General features: G+C 42.8%; 1 protein-coding gene across 1 annotated transcript in view; it reads right to left on the minus strand.

The window, feature by feature from the left end:
- KCNK5 (potassium two pore domain channel subfamily K member 5) overlaps positions 1-25,519 on the minus strand; it is a 39,979-nt gene extending 14,460 nt beyond the window's left edge. Inside the window, exon 1 of the mRNA XM_081944814.1 lies at positions 24,655-25,519. Within this exon, the coding sequence (XP_081800940.1) occupies positions 24,655-24,840 (186 nt within the window). The 5' untranslated portion in view covers positions 24,841-25,519. The remainder of the gene's footprint in view (positions 1-24,654) is intronic.
- Between the last annotated feature and the right edge of the window lie 1,128 nt (positions 25,520-26,647).

Here is a 26,647-nt window from a genome sequence, read left to right on the forward strand (position 1 = left end):
GCATAAAGAGGCTTACATGCTAATACAAGTAGGATCAACAGCACCAGCAGCAATAACATGAGTGTTTTAGTGCCAAGAAAGAGCTATATTGAAAGCATAGAATAAGTGACTGACTCCAGATTTCAATATAGGAATGCCTGAATGTTTATCAGTGAACATTTTTAGAACAGTTATATTTTGTGATATTTAATGTCCAGCACTACTCAAACCTTCCTCTCCCCATCCCCATCCCCCCATCCCTATCTACCAGTGTTCTCTCACAATTCAACTCAAGAGTTGCACAGGGCTGTCAAACAGATGTGATCAGCTACAAACCATCTGTTTTCTGGACAGCAAACTGGGTGAATTTGTTCTCCAATATACTCTCCAGTCTTCAAGATATAGTCTTTTTCCTGACAGATAGGCCCTCTTCCAAAGAAAGAACTAAGTTGCGACCATCTACTTTTATATTTTATTGGAGCAATGATCCCAGGAGATGGCACTTACATTTTAATTAAAGTGATATTTTAAAGCAGAGCAGGGAGTACAACAGGCATCTGTGGACCCCAACAGAGCCATATTAGGATTCCCAACCATCATTGTTGAGTACTTTTTAAAAACTCTGCTACTACTGAGGCCAATGAAGCAAATTTAGTAGGTACTCAATTAAAATTGGAGGTATTTTGTTCTCTACAGTTAGTGAAGTACACGCAAGCTGAGACAAATCACAGCATTGTGGGCTATGCCAAGCTAACTTGGAACTGAAAAATGGAAAACACTTTGTCATTTTAGAGATGATGGCTACAGCAAAAGCCATTTCTTCATACCGTTCAAATTGACGTTGTGGAGGAAGGAAGAGAACAAACATTTTGCCCATTTTTCAATCCTATATTAAACTGTTAACATGTGAGATATTAGTTTGCTTGATATTCTGACATGTCAGAATTTGGAGTCCTTTTTTTCAACTGCAGACACAATTCAGCCATCTCATATAGTATGAATACTATGAGGGTCATATCCATTATCATAAATATTTCTCCCAATACCGTATAAATATTACAGGCACTTTAGTAATGATTCATTAGTAGCTCATGTAGCCTGCACCTCCCTTAAGTACAATTGGCGGAAGTACCCTTTTAGGCATTTCACAGAGGATCGAATATATGTACAATGCATAAAAACAAATTCATTCGCAGGCATTATGGCTGCCTCAAAGTATATCCAAATCATAAACATGTGATCCTTGATTACTGCCTATCTCAGTTTCCTATATCAGACATAAGTGGAAATGTTATGTCCCTTTATTTAGCCTCTGGGACCCCAGCTATTTACATAATAGCACATAATCAGGGGCAAGATGAGGACTTGAGGAAATAACTCTTGTAAATAGCGAAGCCAATTGACATACCAACCTCTCAAATGATTCTAGAAAACTAATGTAGCATGGCTAATCATTTTTTCTCTAGTTCCCTTCAACTTTATAGTGTTATTTGAAGTTCAACTTCACACCTGAATTTTCTGGAACATTCTATGGTCTTTGGGTAAGAGAAAACAAAAAAACCAAACTCAAATTGGTAGGCAAGATGCTAGAAGTCATTGTCACCTCCTGGGATTTTTCACTTTCATTTAACCTGCCATTTACTGAAAAGCAAAACTGAAAGTTGCAATAGAGAAAAAACACAGAATAGGACTCCGCATTTCTTTCTACTTCATTTAGGAAATAAGAGATCATGGTTAAAAGTTGTAAAACTTCACAAACACTCTCATCTGAGAACAAGTTGCATACACCTAATCCACTATCAACACAAAATGTTTAAGCATATTATTGTCTAGAATATATTCAAGAGGCATTTCCTGTTTTGATCATTTGTTTCAGCCAAAAGCTTCAAAATAACTTCTCACTAAATTTACTCACAAATCTTGAAGACTTCCTCATCAGTTCTTTAAAATCTTATGTAGAGTTGGAATCCCTTCATATATTTTACCAACCCAAAGGTTACTGATAATCAAATTGGAAATGTTTGTTTACTCTTAATTTGTTATTATGACTAAGTTGAACTTAACATATTCTATATATCAGAGTTGTCACTTCTTGAAATAACATAACATAATCTCTTATAGATTAACTGGCATACAAATTCAGTTCACCCATCTATTTTGATAGAAGACTTTTAGTTTCTTTTGATAAGTATGTTAACCAGAGAAGCAAGGCCAACCAGGCACCAGTAGCCATCATAAAAATGAGCCCATCTACATTGAAAAGTAGAGGTTAGAGCAGAAGTGACAAATGCTTCCTTAAAATACATGTTCCTGCCTCTTTAAAACAGCAGTACATCTATTTTTAATGTTGTCACCATTTGGAAATTATATAGAATGTGTTTTTATTGTTTTAATATCCAAAGAGGGTAAAATAAATACGGACCAATCAATCTATCTTTTTCAGTCATAGACCACCAAATAAAACACAAAAATCGCAATTAAAGTAACGAAGGAAAAATATAATGGTTCTAAAATATCTAAAAAATGATTAGAGGAAATATTACTGTACAAAATATAGAAAAATTGCAATATCAATAAGACTTATATACTGCTTCACAGTGCTTTTCCCCCAACAATATGGGTCCTAATTTTACCGACCTTGGAAGGATGAAGGCTGAGTCAACCTCAAGCCAATGAGATTCAAACTGCCGAAGTAACTGGCAGTCAGCAGAAGTAGCCTGCAGTACTGCATTCTAACCACTGTGCCACCACGGCTCATACTGGTCAAGGAAATAAAAACAGATTGATCCTATAATAACTATTTAAGAGAAAACAGCGAGTAGGATATTTAGTAAAAAATGAGGATATTGACCATTGGCTTACCTGAAGGGTCCTTTTCTGTACACCGCGGGAGAGTCCAAGCAATGGGTTAATTCAGTCTGCTTGCCCTTAGGACTGAGGAACTATTTTTCCTTTAGCCACACCTCCTGGTGTGATCAATCCCCAGAATTCTTAGAAGGAGTCAGTTCGTGCGGACGGAGCGAAGCGTCCAAGATGATGTACTGTTGACACCGGCCCTGCAGATGTCCAGGATCGAGGCCTGGGTGGCCCAGGCCGCCGAGGTAGCAGCACTTCATGTGGCGTGTGCGGTGATGCCACGCGGAACGGCTTTGGATTGGTATTCATAGGCTGACGCAAAGCAGGCACGAAGCCACCTGCCAATCGTGGAGGAAGAAACCTTCTTCCCTAGGGAACCAGGCTGGAAGGAGAGGAAGAGAGCCTCTGACTTCCTGAACTCCGCAGTGCGAGCGATTTAAACCTTCAGGGCCCTCCTGACATCAAGATTATGCCAGGAACGCTCTCTGGGATGCGACGGATGTGGACAAAAATTTGGCAACACAATGTCTTGCGCTCTATGAAACCATGAGTTTATTTTAGGAGCAAAGGTCGGGTCCAGCCTCAAGATTACCCTGTCAGGGTGGATGACGCATAGGTCCTGGCGAACAGAGCCGCCAGCTCCGAAATCTGACGAGCGGACGTGATGGCAATCAAGAAGGCTGTTTTCAGCGTCAGGAACCGAAAAGAAGTTGTGCGTAGAGGTTTGAATGGGGGGCCAGAGATGGCCCGTAGGACCACGGACAGCTGCCAAGTGGGGTAGCGATGAACGGTGGGAGGGCGAAGGTTAGACGCGCCCTTGAGGAAGAGGCGCACCTTCGGGATTTTGCTGAGAGGCAAAAGGGGGTCGCCCGACCAGACGGTGGACAAGGCCGCCACTTGGCGTCGAAGAGTGTTCGGGGCCAGGCCCTTGTTGAGCCCCGCTTGAAGAAAGTCAAGGACTCTGGAAACAGGCGCGGTCGTCGGCTCGATGAGTAGCTCCTTACACCACTTTGCGAAAGCGGCCCAAGACGCGTCATAAATTCTGGTGGTTGAAGGACATCTAGCCACCTGAATGGTGCACACTACCTCCTCTGACAGGCCTTCGCCTTTCAGTTGGTCCCCCTCAAGTGCCAGACAGCCAACTTGAGCCACTGGGGCTCTGGATGAACCACGGCCCCCTGGCTGAGGGAGATCTGGTCCGGAGGAATGCGCCGCGGAGGAGACACCGACAGGTGGACAAGGTCGGCAAACCACGACCTGCGGGGCCAGTGTGGAGCCACGAGGAGAACTTCTGCCCCCTCTGCGATGACTTTGGAGATGAATTGAGGAAGGAGAGGTAGAGGAGGGAAGGCATACAGTAGCTCGCGGGGACACCTGCAACGCAGTGCATCTGTCCCCTCCGCCCCCGGGAGTAGAAGCGGTTGAGCTGCTTGTTGTCCCTGGACACGAACAGGTGTACGGTCGGAGTTCCGAACCTGTTGGACAGCTGGTGGAACAGGCGAAGGTCCAGTTTCCACTCCGCAGGATCTATGGTTGTCCTGCTCAACCAGTCCGCCTGTATGTTGTCCACTCCGGAGATGTGGTCGGAGCGGAGGGATTCCAGATGGCGCTCCGCCCAGCGGCCCAGGGACTCCGCCTCTCTCATCAGTGCTCTGGATCTGGTGCCAGCCTGGCGGTTGATGTGGGCCTTGGTGGCCACATTGTCCGTCATCAGAAGCACATGTTGACGATGGATGGACCGGCTGAAATGGCGCAGGGCCAGGCGAGCAGCTCTCAGTTCCAGTAGGTTGATGCTGTAACTGGTTTCCACCTGGGACCACTTGCCCTGGACAACCAGGGAACCCATGTGGGCTCCCCAGCCGGAGAGGCTGGCGTCTGTGGTGATGATTAACCTCTCGGGCTCCTTCAATAGGTGGCCCTTGAGGACGGCCGGAGACACCCACCAGCGGAGAGACCTCTTCACCTCCGGCGGGACGCGAATCGGCCTGGGAGAGTTGCGCCTGGATGCCCTCTGGTGCGGCAGCAGCAGCCACTGAAGCGCCCTGGAATGCAGGCGGGCCCACGGCACGATGGAGATGCAGGAGATCATTTTTCCCAGCAGCTGCGACAGAAGGACCACTGGAGCCTGCCTCAAGCTCATCACCTTGTGGGTCATGGACCTTAGACCGTCCAACCTGTCTTGGGAGAGGAAAACCCTGCACAAGCTGGTATCTATCACCGCCCCCAGGTGTACAAGTCTGGTTGTTGGAGTGAGATGGCTCTTCTCTATGTTTAGAGTGAAGCCGTGATTCCTGAGGGATCTCATGGTGGTTTGAAGATCCCGCAAGGCCTGCTGCCTGGACGACGACTGGATAAGGATGTTGTCCAGGTAGCACTGGAGCCTTATGGGCCTGTATCTTAGCTGGGCCGCCACTACCGCCAGAACTTTGGTAAACGTCCGAGGAGCGGACGAGAGGCCGAATGGGAGAGCTTTGTACTGGAAGTGGCGACCGGCATAATAGAAGCGCAGGAACTTCCTGTGCTGGGGACGGATGGGAATGTGGAGGTATGCCTCTTTGAGATCTATAGATGTAAGGAGATCTCCCTGTCGAATCCCCGCCAGAATGGTTTGCAGGGACTGCATCTTGAACCTCCGGTAGGCGATGTGCCTGTTGAGGTTTTTGAGGTCCAAGATGGCTCTCCACCCTCCCGAGTTCTTTGGTACCAGGAAGAGGATGGAGTGACCCCCCCTCTTCGCCGGGGGAATGGGTTCCACGGCCCTGATGTCTAGGAGATGCCTGACTTCCTGGTCCATGCGCTCCCTCTTTTGAGGGCAGGTTGGGACGGGGCACCGGATGAAGGTCCGGGGGGGAGGGACAGGAACTCCAGGGAGAGGCCTTCCCTGACTATCTGCAGAACCCAGCCATCCTCGGTTGTCTGGGCCCAATGGGAGGCAAACAGCTGGAGCCGACCCCTGATGGGCGCCGAGCTCGGGCAGTCACTTTGACTTACGGAACGGCCTGTTGGAGGCCCCACCGCGGTTATACTTGCGGAAGCCGAACTGCTGCCTGCGTCTGTCCCGGAAGGGCGCCCTGTCCTGGGACCTGTCGCCCTGCTGACCGAAGGACCTATTGGAGGGAGAGAAGGAAGAGGCAGAGGTGGAAGGCTCGGAGGCACGAAAGGACTGCCTCCTGGAATAGGGAGCGGTCTTGCGTTCCTGCTTCTTGTTTAAGGAAGGGAGGACCTTCCTCTTGTCCTTGGACTCAATGAGGAGAGGTTCCAGGGACTCGCCAAAGAATTTGGACCCCTTAAAGGGGGCGGAAGCCAGTTTCCATTTGTTTTTCTGGTCCGCTTGCCAATGGCGGAGCCAGATGAGATGGCGAGAAGTAATATTAGAGCCGAGAGCCCTGGAGGCGAATTTAGTGGCGTTAAGGGATGCGTCAGCGGCGTATTGGGAGGCCGCGATTATTTTAGACACGTCCTGGTGGAGGCGGACGTCCCCTGCTGGGAGCTTGGTCAGAAGCTCGCGCAGCCAAATCACTGAAGCCCTATTGAAAAAGGAGGCGGATGAAGAGGCCCTGATGGCCCAGGCAGCCGCCAGATGGGTCTTGTGGCACGCCTTTTCCGCCTTCTTGTCCTCCGCCTTAAGGCCTTCCAGAAGGTCAGCCGGAAGGGAGGAGTTAGAAGTGAGTGCAGCGATGGGCGGGTCGACAGTGGGAAGGGCCAGAAGGTCCTCCAGCACTGGCTCCATAGTATAAAGCTTCCTATCTACCCCGCTGGGAGAGGACTGCGTGGCTGGTTGAGCCCACTGGCGCTGGATGAGGTCGAGAAACAGACCCGGGACTGGCACCAACTCCTGTTGCGGAGCTGGAACATTGAACATGACCGCATTGGGATTAGCCGGAGTGGCATCTGCCGCCGGCGCAGCTGGTTTGGGCTTAATCTCAACCCTGGTGGCAGCCTTGACCTTGTGGAGGACAGATTTAAAAAGGCTGGGCTTGAACAGACCTGCAAAGGCGGGCGCTTCAGGAGGAAGGTCCTCGTCGTCCGAAAGACCTAGCACCTCTGGATCCGGGTCCTCTATGGCAGAGACTTCGCTGACCACCGAGGATTCCAGGGAAGGATGGCGGGCACGCTTGCTAGGAGGGGGAGCTGCCTGATCGGATTTGGGACCCCTAGGGGCCACCGCAGTGGGATTCTTAAACTTCATGGCCTCCGTGATGCCCTTAGCAATAGCACGGGCCATCAGTTCCTGCATGTGGGGAGATAACTCCTCTGAATCAGAATCAGGATCTAGGCCCTCCTCCGGGGGGGGGGAACCTCACCCGGCATGTCATCTATGCTAGCATCCCCAGGGGGAGGAGCCTGCTCGCAGTCCCACGAGGGGACCGGGGAAGCCGGCTCCGCGAATGACCTGTTTGGGGACAGGTCCTGGGACTCCACCTCCTCGGCAAGGACCATTTGGAGATCCTCCCGGGAGGGAGGGATTCCGGAATGGGACTGCTCCCTGCCTGCCTGGCATCTGGCCTTCTCAAACTGCTTGTCAAGGGCCCGCTGGCGCCTTTCAGCATCCTTGGCCTCAGCCACAGAAGGGGTTCTGGAACGCTGTTTCCCAGAACTACCCCCACCACTCTTGCCCGCACCCCCACTCCCAGATGAGGAGGAACCCTTGCTAGGGGCCTGAGAGAGGCTCGGCCTAGTATCTTGGGAATCGGGGGGACTGGGCAGGTCCATAGTCAATGACCACACAAGATGGAGCAAGGCTATGACAAGGCAGAAGATTAGAGAGAGAGACTGGTTGCTGCAAGGGGAACAAAACAAAAAGATTTGTCAAAATTGCTATATGCACAGTAATTGAGTCAATACGTATGAAAGTATCCCATGCTTAATACCAGTCAGAGGCCCAGGGGTAGGATTGGGGCCTGCACTGAGGCGCAAGGCCCCGCAGGAGAAGCAGGGAGGAGAATGACTAGAAAAAAGGCTTTGGCCTGCGCTTACTTAGGCCTCCTCACTGAGCCGGTATAATGACCGTTGGTATGGCCCAAGAACCAGCACCGCTTGCAAAAATAGGCAAAAAGACGAAGGTGGTGGCCCCAGCCTGAGAAACCCTTGCCAGGCCCTGCCACCTCCAGCGGTCTCCTGATAGCGAGGCTGATGTAAAATGGTGGCCATGGCTGGGCGTGCTTTTTTTCACGCCTAAAATGGCCGCCGCAACAGCGTGGGGGCGAAGGGAGAGCGAGGAGCGAATGCGCCTTGATGGCGACGATCGCTCACTCCTCCCTGCGGCAGAGGTCCTCTAGCAGGCCGGGGAACGAAAAAATACGACTAAAACAACAAACGAGGGGCCTGGGAACGTAGGAACCTCGCCGCTGCAGCCGCGCCGTTTTAAACGACAAGCGGCAGGCCTCCGAAGCCGTCCCATAGAGATCGGCTGAGGGGCACCCCCCACCACCTTCCAGCTTACCTCCTGGCCTTCAAACGAAGATTCTGCTGGAGAGAAATGCAGCAATGAGGAGAAAAACGTCTCACAATGTTGGGGAAATGTCAGGAAAGAAGAAAAAAAACGCAAATAGAGAGTCCAAGCCAAAAAAGGATTAATTTAGCTCAGAGCTCTAGCTAATTACGTCCAAACGGGCTGACTGAGGAAGAATTCTGGGGATTGATCACACCAGGAGGTGTGGCTAAAGGAAAAATAGTTCCTCAGTCCTAAGGGCAAGCAGACTGAATTAACCCATTGCTTGGACTCTCCAAGCGGTGTACAGGAAAATTGCAACGTTCATGACAAGCAAAGTCAACGGGGAAGCCAGGTTCACTTAACAACTGGTTTACTAATTTAAAAACTGCAGTGATTCACTTAACAATTGTGACAAGAAAGGTCATAAAATGGGGCAAAACTCACTTAACAAGTGTCTCATTTAGCAACCTAATTTTGGGGCTCAATTGTGATTGTAAGTTGAGCACTACCTGTAGTGAAATTCAAAATTTTTGTATATAATTCAAAAATAACTCCCACCTTAAAACCATATTGATCTTCATTAACACCGTATCACAAATGCAAGGTTTCCTTAAATGAGACCGATTATCTGAATAATTTTTATAATCTAGTTGCAAGTCTGATTTTGAGATAGAAGCAGCTTTGGTAAATTATCTACATATAGCACTGGGCAAGGCAAGCACGCTCCTGTTGAAAATGTGACTTGGGGAGAAAGTGGGAATATACTTGTATCTTCTTCCTCCTCTGCAATTGTCACCTCCTCATGTCAAGCATGGACTTCTGAAGTAAGGAATTATTTTAAAATTAATTTAGGCCTCATGTATGTGTAGCACTGCTCACATTTTTGAACTGTTTATTTAGTTTTAAGATTTGTGTGGAGAATAGCTCAAGATTTAGATCAAATTGACACAGAAATATTGAAAATTCAAACTTTTAAGGAGCACTATAGTTTACCCTTAGTGTATATATATATTAATTGAAATAAGATTGAGAAGTAAAATGAGCATGCTCATTCTCATTCACTAATTAAAATGAGAATGATCCATCACACTTTACATCAGATAAATATGAATGTCTACCCTTTGCGCTACAGTTCTTTGCAAGAACTATCTAAATATCATGCTTCCATTTCTCTTGCTCCACTCAGACAAAGAAAAGTGGAAAAAAATGCTCAAATTGTAGGTATTAACTTTGTATTCTTTGATAACTGTTTAAATTTGCTAAGGCCTTAGGCAAGTTTTCCCAGTACTCTTTTGTATAGGACTGATTGTTGCCAATAGATACCATTTGTTCATTTCAGCAACTGACTGCTGATTCCGCAATTCTTTCTTGTGACATGAGCAGCCATATAAATTTGATGAATAAATAAGATAAAACCGATTCCTTTTGTAGCTATCTTTTCAAAGAATGGCAACAAAGTTCATGGTGATATTGCAATCTCTCTGCTGAAGCATGAATATTTCCAAGTTGTACTGGTTTAGTTAGATTTTATGCACAGCACTGGATTATTTCTTAAATCAGGCTATAATCAAAATTAATGTTTAGATGTAATCTTTTTCTTATTATTAATTAGGCTATTATGCAGTGCATAGCATTAAAATGATATTGTGGAAAAGGTAAAATTTATTTTTTCATTAAAAACATAAGGACTGCAATCTGGTTAAAATCAATAAAGCAATCTTTAAGTAAATACAGTTGGGGCTTGCACAGAAATTAACAGATTACAGATATGTACCATTCTCAACTCAAAAAACAGCATAGGTAGAATCCTGATGTACACTGAAGCATTTAATACAGAAAAACAGATCTGACTATAGTTTTGACTGTTCTTTCAATATTTGTACAACAGTACTGGTGTTTAGATATTTTAAGGCTGCAAAGTAGACTGTCTTATTTATTATTATTAATTTGTATAATTACTAAGGCAGCAACCTGATCTTGTATCTAAAAGAACCTCTCTTATCTAATGAAATGTCACAGAATGTAGGAAAATTAGTAATTTGACGTCTTGAAAATGGGAGCAAAAGTTGTCTGCTTTCTTATTTGTTGCAAGACTGAATAATGCAATGAACAGAGTTTTATTTTTTAACAATTTCAGAGAATATGGGCGGGGAGTGCTTCTTATTCTTCTTTATATCGATCTTCATCTTTCGTGCATTCATTATTTAATTTTTAATTAATGCATTTTGCTACAGGGAACATAGGAGAAATTTGCATTGCTGTAATATTAGAATGATTCAAGCTTCAAGAAAGGGAATCAACATAAATAGAGGTAAAAAGGATTAGAAATATCAGGATAAATGCCTTTAGAACAGGGCTGTCAAACTCCCAGCCTACGGGCCGGATGCATCACGCACTGGCCACGCCCATGCCCAACCGGGCAAAAGGGGGAAAAGTCCTGATACGTCATGTGACACTGCCATGATGACGTTTAACACCCCTACTTTAGAATATGCATGCAAAGGTAAAGACCATCCAAAAATAAAGTTTAAGGGTGCCTAAAAGTCTCCTTTAATCCATGGATTATTAGCACTGCTCAGTGTGGGGAAGACAAAGCAATTAATGTAAAATGACATTAGCATAGGAAAGATGCTGTTTTAAGCATCAATATTAAATTAGCAAGCAATTCACCTTTACTGTGGAATAGTATCTGTTCAACAACTGCACCACAATTTCATGTATGCATAGCCTTAAAATTATTGATAAATGACATTAAAACATAATTGATTTCTGAAGCAAATTGTCCATATATGTCATATATAGATTTGTAAACAAAAAAAATTCTCAACAGAGGAGCAAAATATGACAGCCTAAGCATAGTACAGGGTTGGAATCCTGCTTACAGTAGTCATAAATTGAGTACTTTTTCATGACAATCCTGCACCAAACTAGGATTCAGACTGCTGGATCACACCCAAGGCAAATCAGTGTCATCTCTGAACTTTTGACCTTACCTGCATTATCTCAAAACAAATAAATAGAAGCTAAGGAAAACATAGTTATCTCTGCTTTATACTTCTCAGTAAGACTGAACTTGCTTTCTCTCCCTGTCCTCAAATCACAGAAGCTACCTCTTGTTAATAAATTACAAGCATTCTTGAAGACAACAGCATCTCTTGATAATGAGTCTTCTTAACAGATACTAATTTTAAAGTAAGTAAAAAGGGGCAGAATATATTAATGGTTGCGATAAGTTTTGGATCATGAACAGGATTCTTACATTTATGAAATTTGATGCCAAATAAATGGGAAATGGTTCCAGTTTCCTGTATTGTACAGTCACTGGTGGGTTTCAAAATTTTTTAGAACCTCTTCTGTAGGTGTGGCCTGCTTTGTGGGAGTGGCTTGCCTGCCATGTGACCAGGTGGGTGTGGCCAACTTGTAAAATGCGGTGAAACTCACTTAGCAACGCTCTTGCTTTGCAACCAAAATGTTGGCTCAGAAACTCTGGCATTTGAAGCACACAAGTCTTAAAGCTGTCAAGTTACAAGACCCTTGCACCCCTAACCCTTTAGAAAAAAAAAACCCAGAGGTGTTCAAACTTGACAGCTTTAAGACTTGTGGACTTCAACTCCCAGAATTTCTCCTCTCGCTCTTCATCTTGATGATGTGCGGACGGGCGGGGGGAGGGAGCTGGAACCGGTTCTAAACGGCACTGTAGATTTGTGGAACCTCTTCTATAGAAGAGGGGAGAACTGGCAGGAACCCACCCCCATGTACAGTATTATATAAAAACACATTACAGCATGGGGAATAGGCTTACTGTCAATATTCTCATACTGATGTACTTGTGTGCATGGTTGACAGTAAAACTGTGATTGCATCATTGCACATTAGCACAAATGCAATCAATTTTAATCCATATATGAATTGCTGCACAAAGGCCATTTTATATTTTTTCCCTTCTGTTGCTTTCATATTTTAATAGCTGCTCTCATTTGCCTTCTGATGACTCCAGTAAAATATTATTGTAAGTAAAATAATTTCAACATAATCTTTTCCCAGCATTAATCAGCATCTATTTTGTAGAGAGATATGTAACAGAGATAAACACATCTAATTCTGTTTTCATTAACTTTATACTTCATGGCCTATATATATGCAATATGTGTGTGTCATATGTGGGTGAATACAGCCAAGAAATAATACCTCAAGTCCTTCATAATATAAATAGTTATTCCTCATCCCTTAATAACATAAAAGACCCTCAAAAATAATATGTAGAATATATTATGTCAAAAATGGAGGCAATTGCATATTCATAAGAATAGAGTATGCATTATATATAACGGAACCTTTATTATTTAGAATTAATGACCTAATTTAGATAAAAGATTACTCCTCATTCAATTATTTTCTGTTCACACAGAATTACAACCAAGAGAAATAAGCACAGGACATGTCACTGAATTGTATTCTAAGCCTTGTGTATCTGTTACTGTGAAAGTCCGAAATCTGGTGAATGTCGACATTCACCGGTGAATGTCGACATTCACATAGTCGCTTGGTGTATGTCCGAAATATATACCCTTATCCTCTCGACACCCTTACCCTAATACCCTTATCCTGTCGACACCTCGGCTCCTCGCTTCCTTTTAAGTGTCTTCTATTCGCGGACTTCTTTTTTTAAAAAACCTGCGATCCTGCACGGTTAGAACGAGTAGTTTCCAGGACCGCGAATTGAAAAGCAAAAGTAAAGCATTACGCTGACTCGTTATATATATGTCACCGTGAAAGACCGAAATTGGTATGTGTCGACATTCACCGGTGAATGTCGACATTCACCAATTTTGGTCTTTCATTCACCGGTGAATGTCGACATTCACCAATTTCGGTCTTTCACGGTGACATATCCATCCTAGAATCAAAATCAGCACCACACCTAACTTTCATAATAAAACTTTCGTGAATTAGAAATCTCATTTTACTTTGCTACCCAAGAAATTTAGATGAAGGAATTAAAAGCAATAGTGCTCTAAAAATTTCTACTTTAAGTAACTATTACACCAAACTCTAGCCATATTGCTTTAACAAAACTATATCCTATTTTACATCAGAACCTCTCAGCTCATGTAAATATACTTCTCCTCTAACAGATTTCTGGGTGGCTCCTCAGGGGAGAATGGTCAAGGAAAGTTATTTCGATTCTCTGAGTTCATGGTTAGCATTTAATATATAATTACGTTTGACTGTTCACGCCTGCACTTTGCCAATATTATTCAAGTGGTTTGAGGGATTCATGAAATCTGAAATCTTCTAAAGGACTATTCAATATGGGCTGCAAACATTTGGAAGACATAACAGCAAAGAGGTGCAAGAATTTAAATCCTTGTTATTGAGAGGCTCCCCTGATTTTTTCAGCCCAGCTATTAGAACTCCAAGTTATAGTAAATGTCTGCAAGAAACTTTCCTGATAAAACTTTTTGGCTTCTATCCATTGTAGCCATTTGATAGAGTCTCAGTTCAGACTAAGAGTTTTTAGCAAATTCCTTTAAACTGTACATTACCTTTCACATTTTTTTGACTGGGATGTTAGAGAGAAATAGCAATAAATAGAAATATTATAAATAGGATCTCAAGTTCTCATCCATGAACAGAATAAAGTTCAAGGACACTAGGGTGTGGAGGCAGAGGTGACAGGACAACAGAAAAACACACCTGGCCTATAGTACTGCAAATCATAACCATGAGCAAAACCGCTCCAAATAGATGTTCCCACCAAGGATCCAAAGTATTCAGCTAATATGATATATAATAGAACTAACTGATAAAGGAGGCATGGCCCTTTAAAGCAGTTTATAATGAAGAAATAATTAACAGCCCTACTTTTAACACTGGATTTTGACTATATATAGTATTTTTGGCACCAAAGGATCATGCTTCTCACAAATTGTGGTTGGCTCATTATATAATTAACATCATATTACACTGATAAATCACAAAAAATCAGATCTTACCAACAAGCTTTCCAAGAAAGGAGACCATATTATATTAAGAGATATTTGTATGTATGATGGCATAAAAGGAAAATGTTCACATTTTTGAACAGGTCACCATTTGCTTGAAGCAAAAGATTTCTATTCATTATTATTTCTCACCTTCCTCCCATTTTAATAGTCTCTATATCTATTTATAAAGAAAAAATAAACACCACAAACTTCCTTCTCTTAGCCAAGTTGCATGTTCAATAACCACTGAAAACGCAATACCCTTCTTTTGAAACAAGCGCAGCTGCAAGTGTTATTGCATCATCTCAATAGTTTACTGGTCACCAAAGGGACAGCAGCTGTTGAGACTTCAGTCCAAGAAGCAGCTGTCCATGTTGGAGGAGGTTTGGATATAAATTCTTAAGATGTCTGCAAAATTAAAGTTTGAATACTGAATAATAAATGTTTCATAGATCACTGCTGTCACACTAATTTTATACTTGTTTCACATCTCAATTAAAGATATCACTCTTTAACATGATTCTAATTGTATGAAATTGGGAAAGTAACATTGAGAAATCTCTCTAGAAGCTTAGCAAAACTGCCCTGTGATACAATATCCCACCATTTTAAACTGATTGTATATAATCAAAAGGAGTGGACTTCATAGAGCAGACGCCAGCAACAATCAATCACATTGGTAGTTGTCCTTGTCAGAGGTTTTCCTGATTGCTCTTTCCAATTTGTAAATGGAAGTTATTCAGGTTTGGTTTGGAAAAATATTGTGCTCCAGTTCCTACAAGGAAATACAAGATACTTTCATTATGCATCACACATTTATTTGGGACCCTGACTTTGTGATTTTTTTTTAAAAAAATTAACAATATCCAGAAACTAATGTATGGCAAGAAAATGCTTTCTCAAAGACAGCACCCCCTTCTTTTCAAACTACAAATATGTTTCATAATTCACATTTAGAATTAACTGTAGCTGCTGCAGCTGCTTCTTCCCCACTTTGCAGTCTAATCCAAATGAGACAATCAATAGTATGATATGTCTATCTTAAAAGGCTGTGTGAAAACCACCATCCTTAATTCACTGTCTGTAATACAAGTTGCTTTGTTCTGGATTTATCTAGCTTAGTAGATGATTGGCAGGAGCTGGCATGGTTTCCTAACCCTTTAAAATAATCATTTCTCTTTGAAAAAGTAGATGCTAAATTATGTCAACAAAACAGACTTCTGTAACTTATCTATGCACATGCTTTCAATTTGGAATTGGGGAAGGCAGTACTGACAAGTGTTTTATAGCTATTCTAATGAGAAACTTAAAGACTAATGAAGGGGACACAAGATCATCACAGCCTGACCTTTCAGTGGCTTGATTTCATGTAATACACAAGAATTCTCATGACATCAGTACACTGCCTGATCTATCACAAGATTTCTCATGTGCTTTATGGAATCCAGAGATTAATGGAAGATAAAGTTATATTCACAGTTAATTTCATAAATGAGCATAAGAATGCAGTTAGTTTTTCACCATACGCTAGGACTAACTGCTTAAGCACAGTTGCACCATAGAGAAAAATCTGCAATTCACTACCCAGCTGCATGGTAAACCTAAAGCTCACAGACTTTTCTCTGCACCTATCTATGCCAAACATGTAAGGAGAAAGGCTAAGGTTTTGATAACAATCTTTAAAGCGCTCCATGGCTCAGGACCTAGTTACTTGCGGGATCGTATTCTGCCCCATACATCCCTGCGACCAATCCGCTCGCACAGAGAGGGCCTCCTCCAGGTGCCGTCCACTAGACAGTGTCGGGGGGCGGCGCCTAGGAGTAGAGCCTTCTCTGTGGCGGGCCCAGCCCTGTGGAATGACCTCCCTCCGGATATTAGGAATACCTCTGACCTCCGCTCCTTTCGTATTAAGCTTAAGACCCACCTATTCCAAGTAGCTGGCCTGGCTCAACTTTGATCTAACCATATCGCTCCTGACGGGTTTTTAATTGGGTATTTTAATTATATTTAATTATTTAGGGGTTTTTTAATCACTGTATTCTAATTGTTTTTTATTCATCAGCCGACCTCCTCCTTGTGTATGTCTCGGTATATGTCTCTGTTATATGTTTGTTTTGTCCACATATTTATTTCATATGTTTCATTGTACGCCGCCCCGAGTCCTTCGGGAGAGGGTGCGGCTAAGAAATAAATATTTATTTATTTATTTATATTAAGGTGTCAAACTGTCTTGGATCTTGGCTCCATACCCACTTTCCACATGTAATCTGCTTTCATAAGAATCGTGGATGAAGCAAACTTCTTTTAGGTAGAGGGCTGGAATAGACTTTATGCATGCCATCAAATCAAACTACTACCTATCTTATGAAATAATCTTGTAACAATTCTAGATCAGTTACTTATTGCCCAACTCATACAGAGGAAAGAGGATAAGATCTATGCTAGTGTTGTTCCTCCCTGGCCCTGCCAGATAACATGCACTGTAGCACACAAGAGGAGAAGTGATCATCCAACAACTGGTGGGCAGATAGTGGGACTGAAGCTGATTATCTTCATTGCAAGTTTAACCAAAACAAACAAACAAAAAACCTCAAGCTGTTCAATTGCTGGATAGAAGATTCTATTCCAGTCATGAATTATACATGTACTAGAGAAAGGGATAACCTGAAGGGAAACTGGTTCTTTACAACTCTTCTACAATTACATTTTTACAAAATTCTGAATTTTAATGGCAATGTATAATTTGCATTGTGACAGTATCATACTATTTGAGCATTATATGCCAGTAATAACCATCTTAAAATATCTGAAACTTACGCATTGGTTGTGAACTGATCAACTGAACAAACAAATTCACATTTTTCTATGGCAGTGCCATAACTGTTTTAATTTGGACCTAATGCTGTTCACTGCTAGCCTATAAAATTTAGAAATCGGGTTTTTAAAAATGCTTCAGATAAAAATCTAGGAAATAGACATTTGAATTAGGAAGTATAGCACCCTAACAATATTTTTAGGGCTACAAATGGCATGTTTGTAGGGGAAATGAAATGTTGTACACTTCATATAAAAGTTTCCATAATATTTTAGTAACCAAATCATCACTACCAATAACAACAACTGCAACATTTTCAAGTTTACATTCTTCTGTCTGTTGACATGTGAATCAAACATTTCTCTCAAGGCACTGACAACACATTTTCATATAAGACCGGAACCATAATTATAGAGCATACTTTTTTAAAAAAATAACAATAAGCAAATATAATTTTCTAAAGGAAAGAGAGGGAGGTGTGTTAAAATAAATTGCCAATGCTATGCTATTTTAAAGAAGACTCAACTTTCTCTAAAAATTATCAATTTGTAAGTCATGACAATATGATCATCTCTCTCCCCTCCTTTTTTAGATGTCTTCCCATTCCCATGCTATTCTGACTGTCACTGGGATCTTTCCTTTACAATGCTAATAAAGACCCTTTCACCAATTTATCCAACTGAGAAAAAAAAACCTAGCCTATTCATTTTTGCTAAAAGGGAGAAAGTCTCCCAGCTTGGTTCCAAGAAACGAATGGATTATATGGCTGCCTGCTTGCTTCTTTATCCCCCAGCAATGGTGCAATGTTTAATTAAACACTAGTAATATATTTTTGCTTCTGCATAATTGTCAGACCACAATAAAAAATTGACCAAATTTAAGTACACCCATGTAAAAAAACAACAACTGGCAAACACATCCCTATTTTAAAAATACATGACAGGAAATGGAGAGAAAAGGAGTGCAATACTGTATTAATTTTATGCAAGATGTAACAGGAAGTGTTGCAACATGCAAATAAGACTGTGACAAAAATTGAGGCAGGCTAAAGTGTTTTAGTGGCAAATAACAACTAGACAAAGCTGTACACTAAGATAGAGGGATGTACATTCAACTTGTTACTATAGAAGTGCAGTAAATTTATCTTGCTCACATTCTAAGTAAATTCTAAGTATGTCGATTAGTAAGTAGTATCAATCATACAGCGATATCAGGGAAAAAAGAAAGTAAGTTCCATTTTCCTAGTAGTTAACTACTGACAAAGTAGAAATTGCATCAATTTATGAAGTGTGAAAAGATCTGGCTAATTCTTTTGGTATAAGAAAATATAAACGCTCTATAATATACTCAACTCATGATCACAATTGAACCCAAAATTTCCATTGCTAAACAAGGCAGTTTTAAAGATAATTTTGTCCCATTTTATGTCCTTTCTTGCCACAATTTTTAAGTGAATCACTGCAGTTGTTAAATTTAGTAATATGGTTGTAAAGTGAATCTGGCTTTTCCATGGACTTTGTCATAAGGCGGTGAAAGGTGATCACATAATTCCGGGACACTGAAACTGACATAAATACATGCCAGTTGCCAAGCATCCAAATCTTGTTCATGTGACCATGGGATGCTACAACAGTTAAGTGTGGAAAAATTGTCATGTCACTTTTTTCAGTGCCATTGTAACTTCTAACAATCATTAAATGAGTGGTTATAAGTCAAGGACTACTTGCATGCTAAGATCCATGACTAAATGATACTATTCAATAGAGTAAGATACAACTAACCTATTTTTGAATGTATGTCATTGTTTTCATAAACATATGTCGAAGAACAATCTGTTATTTAGTTTCACAAATGATAATTATATTTTGACAATATGAATTGATAATAGGTTGCAAGGTTGTATTTATAATTATCTTTGACAGAAATCCAACAAATTTCTGGAGAAGCTTTTATTCCAATATTGTTATTACACTTAACTCTTCACTCTTCAGAAATAAATTTTAAAAATGACACCTTCAATTTTGATTGACTTGGGTTTGACCTGTTGCTAAGAAACTGAGGAGGGAAAGGAGAAAAAAAGTATACATAACCGTGGAATTCAAAAAGTTGGAACAAAGCTTTAATATTGTTGTAGAGAGCCCAAACATACATCAGGTAGTGTGACCCATTCAGAATATCAGCCAATGTAACTGTGCCCAAATAAGTTAAATTAAACCTAAGTTAGAAAAATAACATTGCCCAGTGAATAAGCTAACTGCGATGCTATCTTTCATACATTATTTTATTTTACTTTATTTATTTATATGTCACTCATCTCATCCTGCCAAACAATTCTGCATTATTGTTCTGTATGAAAAAGTCATAGACCAAGAATTCTCATATTTTGTGGTTTTGTAGCCCAGTATAACAAAACACAAATATGTTCCTGTACCCAATACAATTTCTAACTGATAATGCTTTATACATATGAGAAAACAAGATCTAATCCTCGGAAGATCTTTCCCAGTAAAGTTGCCACCCTCTCTATGCATACTTATTAGATAATAAGTCCTTCTAAAATCAGTAGATATGTTCCAAAATAAACATGCATAAGATTATGCTGCTATTTTAAACCCACTCCTGCAGACATACAGAGAAAAATATCTTTTCTAATAATCCCATTCAGAAGTTCATGACATCTTTTAAGACAGAAATGCACCTGTGGTTTTAAAGAATAAAAAAAAGTTTTCTATGTACCCTGTTACAGGAAATAAAAACCAGTTACTAACAGTTACAATTTATGACTCAATGAAGCAACAAAATAGGGACATTTTATCATTACAAGTTGTGTCTATGTTACTTCATTACCAGCATAAAATGTAAGAAAAATATAGCATGAACACCAACTTTTAAAACAATTCATAGAACAACCATTTTAAAGAGGGTGGGGGAGGAAAAAGAATATAGCTTATTTGTAACTTTCAGGAAATTGAGAATAAAATAGGAGGAAGATAAGTAATATTTAAAAAAAGTGAGAGAATATATAATTGGAAACCTAATACAGGCCTCCCACATGTACAATATATGGAGAACAAAGCACAATTGTGCAAAACAAGAAACAAGTTGTGTCCAAGTTGCATATGAGAGCTACTAGGGATTTGAACATGGGTGTGGTACAATAATTTGAGCAAAAAGAAAAAGAGATAGTCATACCACCAGAATTCCTGGATTCACTTAAGAACTTTTATAAAAAACAAAAACTCCAATACAAAGTGTCCAAAATTTTCATTAATGGAAATGGAAAATAAAAAATCAATTTGTATTTTAAAAAAACCAACAACCCCTCAGGATTTACTAATTGAGTAAACATAGTGTGTGTGAAAAAGAAACACAAATGTAAAGGTCTTAATAATCATAGTCTTAGATGATCATTCATCTATGATTATTAGGACCTTTAATTGCATGGACTCCTCACTTCATTTAGAATTATGCAATATGTGCAGCAACCAATGTAAGATGAGTGGTACTGAAACTTTACTTCAAGAAGCCTTTCCCCTACTTCCTGGGTACATTTTAGGTACAGTCTGTTAATGAAGAAAGAGGAAATGCTAAGAAGTAGAGGTTTCTAAAGAATATCTTGCTATCTAGGTAAGTACTTACACTTCAAAGTGTACAGATTTGCCTCTTAAACAGCGCAAGGAACTTTTCTGAAAATTTTGAAATAGCCATCAGCTCTGTGAATGGTTCTGTATATGTGCCCAATCACTTCAGCAAGATATATGCCATAGTAGAGTTTTAATTTGGAAGTCTACCAAGCATCCTCCCAAGTGGGTGTAAGACAAGAAAATACAAGTTTATGAAAAACAAGGAAGCAGAGTAGCACTGTTTCATGCATCAAAGTTTAAGAACTTCACTGACCTGAAATAAGGGACTTTTTCAATTACAAGTGAACAAGAGGAAAATCCAGTTGTAGACTAATTTAAACAACAATATGGAGAAATCTAATTCATTTTATGAACTGAAACAGAGCTTATATATCAGCGACGGCGAACCTTTTTTGGCTCGCGTGCCACAAGTGGGGGAGCGCAGGGGGGTCGTGTGTGGGCGTGCCGCACCCATAATGCAACGTGCGACCCCCCAGTGCGCATGCGTGCAAAACGCACGACCCCCCCATTTTTACATACTTTTTTCACCCTCCCCAGGCTCCAGAGGCTTTATAGGAGCCTGGGGAGGGCGAAAAGAGCCCCCCTGCCCCCCCGGAGGCTTCAGGGACTGTCCGGAGGCTTCCCTGAAGCCTTCGGAATGCTTAAAACCACCCTCCGGTCACTTCCGGTTTGCTCAGAGGGTGGTTTAAGTGCTCTGAAGGCGTCAGGGAAGCCTCTGGACGGTCCCTGAAGCCTCTGGAAGGGCGGGGGAGGCTCTTTTCGCCCTTCCCAGGCTCCTATAAAGCCTCTGGAGCCTGGGGAAGGTGAAAAATAGCTTTTAAAAAGGTGAACTCATCTGGCCAGCGCGCGCATGTGCGCTGGCCAGTTGACAGGGCAGCGCCTTGCGTGCCCTGACAAATGGCTCTGCGTGCCACTTGTGGCACGCGTGCCATAGGTTCACCATCACTGTTATATATCATGCTAGTTAGCTCAGGTCTCCCAGATCATGACATACAGATTTATTTGGCTTATATCACAGGTGTCAAACTCATGGTGTCACGTTGCTGTCATGTGATTTTTCCCATTTGCGGAGCTGGGGTGGGCATGGCTTGCATATGACACATCTGGCCCACCAGTTTGATACCCGTGGCTTACATTATAGGTTCATCCAGTGACTTTTGCACTAATTTCTCCCAGTCTCAGTTCACTCAACTTAAAATAGGGTATTAGTGGCCAAAATGTCATAAGCCAAATTGAAGACAATTCAGTGATTATAAAGCACTGTGCAAGGTTAAAGATGCTACAAGTAAAATGCAAAATGTGGCATATAAATGCATTATAACAAAACTATTTGCCTTTTTTCTTCTTACCTCCAGAAAACCCCTCCATCTTATAGAAGAATGGAAAGAGGAAAATATAGAATATTCCAAACATGCAGCCTTGGCTAAACTCAGTATCTGGTTCAGATTGTACTCATTTGTCACAGTTCAAAAAAGTTAATAGCACAGGTGGAAGAGTTTCAGTAGAACTGCATTGCTTGTGTCTGCCTTTCTCAAACACATGATCTAGAGCAGTCATGGAGAACCTTTTTCACCTCATTTGCCAAAAGTACACGCATGCACTATTGTGTGCGCTTGTGTGCCCACCCTATAATTTAATGTCCCCCTGTGTCATGCCCCCTGCACATGCATGTGTGACCCCCCCGCATGACTTTCTTGGAGCCTGGGGAGGGCGAAAATGGCCTTCCACCCTTCCAGATGCCAGAAACGACCCATTTGCTGACTTCTGATGGGCCCAGAAGGTCCGTTTTTCACCCTCCTCAGGCTCCAGAGGCTTTCTTAGAAGGTCTGTTTTTTGCTCTCCCTAGGCTCCAGAGCCTTTCTTAGAAGCCTGGGGAAGGCAAAAATGGTCTCACCCCCACCCAGAGGCTGAAAATAGCCTGTTTTTTTTTTTTTTTTTTACTTCTGGTAGGCCCAGAAGGCCCAAAAATTAGCTGGCTGGAGTGCACATGTGTGCTGGAAATGAGCTCGCATGCCCACCGATATGGCTCCGGTGGCATGCGTGCCATAGGTTCACCAGCACGGTCCTAGAAAGTACAGTATTTGGTGCACAATATTTTTTTACTATAATTTTAAAAGCGGACCCGGCACTTAGCAGATGCTAATTAGGAAAAAATCATATATTATATATATAAAAAATAATTTTTAAGCCCACAGCTTGAAGATGGCAGGTGGGATCCTGCCGAAACATTGCAAAGACAATCTCAACCTTACACGGGAAAAGACCCGAATACAACAAAACCAGCATATATATATATATATACATACATACATACACACACACACACACACACATACACATATACATATATACGTATATATGTACACACACACACACACATATATACATACATACATACACTGTACATATTAATGTCAATATTAAACAAGCCATTCTTTTACAGGAGAAATGGAAGTGTCTTTTCCTTGAAGCATGTAACATCCTAAAAAAGAAGATCTGTATTCTTTAAACATTACAATAATTGGATTGCAATCCAGAAAACTTTAATTAAAAGGCTACTGCAGAACATCTAACATTTCTATGCTAAACACTAACATTTCTATGCAAAAGCCAAAAGGGTAGAAGTGCAGCAAGGACTTGGCCTAAATTGTGACTCACTCAGTCATAACAAATATACTGCATTCTTTATTGTACTCTCTGGCCTCTGTGCAAGACAGAGCTTAACACAAGTGCCAGACAAACTTTTCTACTTAATGGAGCTTAACAGATAGATAAGAAGGGGCAGGCAAAAACAAAGACCAAGGGAAGGACACATTCAGCGCCCTCCTTTGTTTTTCAGATCCTTATGAAGTTCAGCCAATCAGGTGCTTACAGTCTAAGCTCTCTTGAAATCTTCAGCCTTTCTACTCACTCACTGAATCCAAAGGAAATAAATAAATAAATAAATACATACATACATACATGTATATACATACATGGAACAAAAAACTGCATAGCCACTTGGATGATAATTTCCAGTGAATGTACAGCTCACCTTTGACCTTTTGAGAACCAGAGGTGCACCAGCAGTTCAAGGGGTTAGACTGCCCATACCCATTCAATGAGAAATTTTAGCTGCCTGTTGACATTATAGCCCTAACCTTTTTGGCAATAATCTTAACAGTCACCAAGAACTTCAAGAAAACTTAAAAGTGCAATTTGATTACAAAGTAGGCCTCCCTTGCAACATTAGTCTCATAAATACAATTTTTCCCACCTGTTCACCTGTTCAATTTCAGAAATATTACTGTGCAACATTTGGAGGGAGGGGCTGAAGAAACTGCAAAAAAGCACCTGCTATTGAGATAAATGCTCCCACATGGCATTCAGTATCGTCATAATCACTGCTAAAATTTTACCAGTTTGGTTTTTCACAATATCAGGGAACGAGACAAGTGAATCTGGACACTTCAGAAGTAACCTGCTTTTAAATGTAATTTCAGAGACCAATATTTGCACAGCAAATCTATACTTTCCACTATAGCAGAGTTCAGCGACTCTGGATGTTATCCATGCCTCGTTAAGTTTGTGCAATTCAGTGCACGAAGAAGCACATACCTAGCAGTAAAGCCATCAGAGTCGAACAATGTTTTTACTGTGTTCAGTAAAAGAACTGGCTCCTGCCTTCCAAGAGGGGGGGGGGAGCAAACGTCTCAATTCGGAGGGCAATATCCCTCTTTTTCACATTGCAAGGGGTGTGTGTGTGTGAGAGAGAGAGAGAGAGAGAGAGAGAGCACAATGCGTTTACGGGCGCGAATTTTAATTACTGCAGGTGCCATTTGCTCAAGCGTAAAGTGTACTTGGCGCCCTGCAACAATTGCACGTTTGAAAGGAGGCAACCCATTTTGTTCGAGTCGAAAGAGATAGCGGGAAAGAAGCTTTAAAAAAAAAACACCTCACCCTCAGGATCTTATCTAGCCCCTCCTGGCTCAGACAGGGAAACTCTTTCAGGAGCTCCGACTTTTTCTGCTTGTAACCCTCGGCCGCATTTTGCAAATAAGGATGCTCCAGCACTTCGAAGATAGCTGCTCCAATGGACAGGTAGAAAATGATCGCCGACGTCAACAAAGGACCCCTATCTACCATGGCGGTGTACAATGGGTAGCCTCAGCTCCAGAGGAAGGGAGAGGAAACCACTCGGGGGTTCCTCGGCAGGAAAGCAATAAAGCGAGAACAGTCCCGCTCCGTCGGTAGAGAATGCCAGGGATCCTCACCCGGCCTCGGCTTCCCACCTTTCCCCCCTGTTTTTCTTCTCCTCCCAACCGCCGCCGCCTTTCTTCTCTCCCGCTTCTCGCTCTTCTCCCCGACTGCTCGGCTTCGGGCTACTCCTCCGGGTTTCCACGCGGCTGCCTCCGCCGTTTGAATTTGGAGCCCTTCTCTTCACCCACTCGCCTCCTCGAGCGGCGCATGCGGAGCGTCTCCCGGCCGGCCGCCACCAGCGGCGGTCCAAAAAGCGGGCAGCGAAAGAGCGAGGGTCCCCTCCGCTCGAGTTCCCTGGCCGCAGCACGTGGCCGGAGGACCCCCTCCCTCGAGGCGCCGAGTCCCGGCTGCTCTTACGCGAAGTTCGAGCGAAACGGCGGCGGCGGCTGACTGAGGCAAAGCCGCGCTTCCGCTTTTGACTACTTCGGCCCCGCACGCTCGGCGGCGCTCTCGCAACTGGAGCGTGGCCTTAGTCTGCGCGCCGTCTTTAGTACGGAACGCCCACCCCGCGGTGCCAGCTTGTGGGACGGTCGGACTCGGTCGGAGCTCTTTGCTACTGCCACCGCCTGGGTGGGGTGAGCTGCGAGCAGCGTAGATATAACTGAGATAGCTCCTAATTCTTACCTTGAAGTAGGTGGGGTCCTGCGTAATACGTCGTGGCGGGTGACGCCCGCGTTTACATTCTCCTGCCCTCTTTTTTTTAAGGGCTGCGGGCAGGATAAACGCCGGTCAATTGTTTCGAAACGAGCGAAAACTGTCGGGTTTGGTCCCCTCGGGTAGAATCACTGCCTTGTGACTGCTGAGGCTAAGAGACTGTCGGATGAAGGCAGCCGCTGATTCTGCGACTAATAATTCTGCCCCCCCCTCAATAAAGTTGTTACCGTAATAGACTCCTTATCAAAGTATTGGGGGGGGCTGCCACAAAGAGGATCCCTGATTGTTCCCTAATAAAGTTGTCATTAGTGGCCGGACGCAGCGTGTGTTGGCAGGAGAAGAGAGGTCGACCCTACGCCCCCTTACTTGTGGGGTGCCACAGGGGTCGGTCCTCTCGCCACTCCTGTTCAACACATATATGAAGCCGCTGGGTGAGATCATCCGTGGTTTCGGGGTGGGATACCACCTGTACGCTGATGATACTCAGCTGTACTTTTCCACCCCGAACCACCCCAACGAGGCCATCGAAGTGATGTCCCGGTGTGTGGAAGCCGTACGGATCTGGATGGATGACAACTGACTCAAGCTCAACCCCTCCAAGACGGAGTGGCTGTGGGTACCAGCTCCCCGGTTCAGCCAATTAACTCCATCATTGGCCATTGGGGGCATTCAACTTGCCCCCGTGGAGCGGGCGCGCAATTTGGGCGTCCTCCTGGATGCCCGGCTGTCCATGGATGACCATGTGACAGCCGTGGCAAGGGGGGCATTCCACCAGGTTCGCCTGGTGCGCCAATTGCGCCCCCTACTGGACCGGGACGCCTTACGCACAGTCACTCATGCGCTGGTGACGTCTCGCTTGGACTACTGTAACGCTCTCTACATGGGGCTTCCCTTGAAATGCACCCGGAGGCTACAGTTGGTCCAGAACGCAGCCGCGCGGGTAATTATGGGGAGTACTAGGTACTCCCATGTGACACCGTTCCTGCGCGAGCTGCACTGGCTTCCTGTGGTCTATCGGGTGCGTTTCAAGGTTTTGATA

The sequence above is a fragment of the Natrix helvetica genome, assembly GCF_964273705.1.
Source record: "Natrix helvetica genome assembly, chromosome: 2".
Lineage (NCBI taxonomy): Eukaryota > Metazoa > Chordata > Lepidosauria > Squamata > Natricidae > Natrix > Natrix helvetica.